Consider the following 3,984-nt stretch of genomic DNA (forward strand, 5'->3'; position numbering starts at 1 on the left):
TTTTTTTTTTTTTTTAACACATTGGTCATAAGAACTGGTAAGATTTCGTTGGCTGATTTAACTTTGTTTTTTGTTCAAAACGGTGTAAAAATCTTGCCTACTCAACATTCTATAATTCGATCAGTTAAAATAGCCTGTACAGATAGCATTTCTCCGTCTATAAATACATCTGCTCCTGCCCCCTACACTCAAACCCACCACTCCAATGGACTCACTGAAAATAATGATCCTTTTATTTTCCTTGATAACCTTAACCCTAACTCCTCCTTCCATGGCCCAAAACTCCCCTCAAGATTTTCTTTCGAGTCACAACCAGGCTCGTGCAGAAGTCGGCATCCCTCCCCTCGTCTGGAATGACACGGTTGCAGCCTATGCTCTAAACTATGCCAACGAAAGGTATGCGGATTGCGAGCTGGAGCATTCGCAAGGGCCCTATGGCGAAAACCTGGCTGAGGGGTGGGAGAAATTGGCTGCCGGAGATGCAGTCAGCATGTGGGTTGGGGAGAAATCTTGCTATGATTATGACACGAATTCTTGCGTCGGTGGAGAATGCCTGCATTATACACAGGTGGTTTGGAGGGATTCAGTTCATCTTGGTTGTGCTAGGGTTCCGTGCAGTAATGGTTGGATTTTTGTGATATGTAACTATGATCCACCTGGTAATTATATTGGCCAACGTCCTTATTGATATGGTTCTGTTGTTAATTTCCAAATACTAAGAGAATGTGTTGTGACTTGTTCTTGAAATATGTATAGGTTTTTGTAATATATAGGGTATGCGTCGGTCTTGTTGAAGTCGTGAAAAATAAGTGACGTTCAATAATACTGAACAAAGACTAGATAATATAATGTACAACTTTTTGCTTATTTTCATATTTACTTCCTGTTTGGTATCGATTCTAAATTTTAATTTAAGTCAAAGTTAATAATTTATTTTAACCACATATTTTATGCGTATCACAACTTTTTCACTACATATTTCATTAACTTCCATTAAAATTTACTAAAAATCTGATTTTAATCTCCACCAAACAAGAGCTTAATATTATCCAATACTTTTTATTTTAGCTTCGCTTAACAAAAGGTGTTAAATGGGTTGAGCTATATGAAGAACATCCAAGATGGCCCATGCGTGGTCTAGACATGTGTCTAGCAAGTAGGGCTTGCAAGTCATATTTAGAAGGGATGTATACTTAAAATTAGGGCATTTTGAAAAATTATATGAAAATTCTTTTAAATTAAAAAATACTATATAAAGTCAATTGAGACTTTAAAAAGTGAGTTATGTCACTTTTTATGTAAAGAGTGATGTACAGTATCACTTTCTCTATCAATGAAATTTAATTCAAAGTTAACGAAATACAAAATAAATTAACATCTCAAAGAAATTTTTATAAGCAAATTGAAAGTTTAGCCAAAGATGTATTGTTTTACTTAAAATTAAAAAAGAAAAAAACTGACATATTTAAAAAAGTGAGGAAACACTAAAACCTTAGAATAGATACAAGATAATTGGATTCCTTCAACAAGTTGTCTCTTTATGATTACACTTCACTTATATTAACTAAACCTAGAACATCATTTTTGGAGCACAAGACACTATTTCAAAAGTGGCAAAAAATAAAAAAAGTAATAGAATTTTTTTTTTAAGAAAAAAGTGAGAAATACCAATCAAAATATTAGAACAAATCCATGGATGATTGATTTTCTTCTCCATATTGTCAATGTAAAATAAATAAATCTTACACTTATATTCTTTTTGTATATATAATAACATTAGTGTTTTCATCTATAATGGAGTCAAATATCAGTCTTTTGAAGTAGTTAAGGTATAACATTTTTAAAAGTATCATGTCACTTATATCAAAAAGTCATGTCACTTTTGAGTATATCTACCACTATATATGTAATTTTATCAATAAAACAATCTGTGTATCCTTATCTTTTCACATAAGTTAAATTAGACAATAAATTTTTGAAGTTCAAAATATACGTGTATGCCACTTTTTCGAATAACAAATTAGCTCTTTTTTTCCTTCTAATTTCTATTTTGGCGTGACATCTTTTGATTTATTTACAAGCTATATTTCTTCACTCATCGGTGAGGTGTTTGTTATCGTTTCAAAGTATTTGCAAAAAGCTTTGAATATATCTTTCAAATTTAAAAATCGATAAAGGATGTATTCTTAATAACGAGTCAAAAATAGTGGCAAGAAATAGACTAAATAATCGTTGTTTATTTTGTGTTCAATAATTCATGCAAGATAATTTTCGACATATAAATTTCGTCCATAACATTTTTATTATAATCACATTGCAAGCTATCTAATAGATTTTGAATTGCTCAAAACGAATAACCGTAGTGTAAAATATCACATCAAACGAAAAGAAATTTAGTAATAAAAATTTTTGAGAAGTGAAAAAAAAAAAAAAATCAAATTGGAGAGTGTCGGTCCTTGTCTTTGAAATGAATTTGCTAACTTTCAAATGTCTTCATATTTTTAATGGATATAATTAATATGATCATGGAAAATTTAATTTAGTTAATATGATCATGGAAAATTTAATTTAGTTAATATGATCATGGAAAATTTAATTTAGTTAATATGATCATGGAAAATTTAATTTAGTTAATATGATCATGGAAAATTTAATTTAGTTAATATGATCATGGAAAATTTAATTTAGTTAATATGATCATGGAAAATTTAATTTAGTTAATATGATCATGGAAAATTTAATTTAGTTAATATGATCATGGAAAATTTAATTTATTTTAACTGTATTAATCTAATTCGCTCCTTTAAATACTATGTCTAATTTCCTCCATTTAGAATGGGAAATAAAAACACATAGGAAGAGATAAATGTCATATCGGTTAAATATCGAATTATAAATCAACATATAAGGGTTTTAACTACTCCTCGTAACAATGTTTACGCTATAAGGAAAAAAAAACCTAGGTCTTAATATGGTAAAAGAGCCCAATAAACTTTGATGAGCAATTCAATCTGATTAAGATTCAATGTGCACATGATTTCAAAAACTAATTTGCCCAAAATGAGTCACCATCTTGCCGAGTATATCAAGGGATCTTATGTCAGTTAAATATTGAAATATTGACAAATATATAAAATTTTTTGACTATTCATATTAAGAGTTTTCATATTAATCAAATTAATATACATTTTAATTATTACTTAATTTGATTTATAATGAACAATTTATTTATAAAAAATGGAATTTGATTAATTCAAATTCTAGAAAATTACAAAAATGAAACGATTCAATTTGAACAGCAGAGGGAGATTAGTCAAGTCCGACAATGGATTTTTCAACAAGCCTTACAAGGAGCTTTACGAACTTTGAATAGTTGTTTAAACAATGAGTTATATTTACGTGCCATTAGTGGTAATATTATGGCATTGGGAGCGATGAAAGAAATAACTGATTAATCTTTCTACTACAGGCATTATTTTTTTCTTTCAAAAATAAAAAAATAATTAAGAAATGCTCGTGATAACCATTCGAGGCGACAAAATTTGTAATATTATCTGTGAACGTTTGAACAATATAATAGATAGAGAAGTAATATTATTTGATCAAGTCACATTGTGCTTCTTTATACAAAGACACAATTCATACTATCGGAAAGTGATCACATATACTTTTAAGATCACATATACTTTTACTCTCATGTTAAAAAATACAATAACAGTAAATAAATAAAAACACAAATTTTATTTATTATAAATAGTTATTTTACAACAGCGAAGGCTAGGGCTATAAGCAAAAATCGCAAAACCGAAAAATCGAACCGAAATCGCATTTTAGAAACTGTCGGTTTGGTGCCACGTGGACCCGGTCAACGAAATAGTTTTGACCCAAATCAAACCGGTTAAAATGGTTTGGTTTAGGTTTAAGAATTTTAATTGCGGTTTAAAACCAAATCGGACCGGTGAAAAAATATATAAAAATAAAAAA

The 3,984-nt window shown here is 29.2% G+C and overlaps 1 protein-coding gene across 1 annotated transcript; it reads left to right on the top strand.

Annotated features, from left to right (window-relative positions):
• The first annotated feature begins 90 nt into the window (after positions 1–90).
• Positions 91–895, top strand: LOC111411976 (basic form of pathogenesis-related protein 1-like). The gene is made up of 2 exons (XM_023042687.1): positions 91–704; positions 735–895. The coding sequence occupies exon 1, from the start codon at positions 206–208 to the stop codon at positions 686–688; it is 483 nt and encodes a 160-aa protein (XP_022898455.1). The 5' UTR covers positions 91–205; the 3' UTR covers positions 689–704; positions 735–895.
• Positions 896–3,984: the final 3,089 nt, after the last annotated feature.

The sequence above is a fragment of the Olea europaea genome, chromosome 16 (assembly GCF_002742605.1).
Source record: "Olea europaea var. sylvestris chromosome 16, O_europaea_v1, whole genome shotgun sequence".
NCBI classification, from domain to species: Eukaryota; Viridiplantae; Streptophyta; class Magnoliopsida; order Lamiales; family Oleaceae; genus Olea; species Olea europaea.

Bases quoted from the DNA above. Each gene is read 5' to 3' on its own strand.
- LOC111411976 (XM_023042687.1), top strand. From the start codon at position 206: ATGGACTCACTGAAAATAATGATCCTTTTATTTTCCTTGATAACCTTA.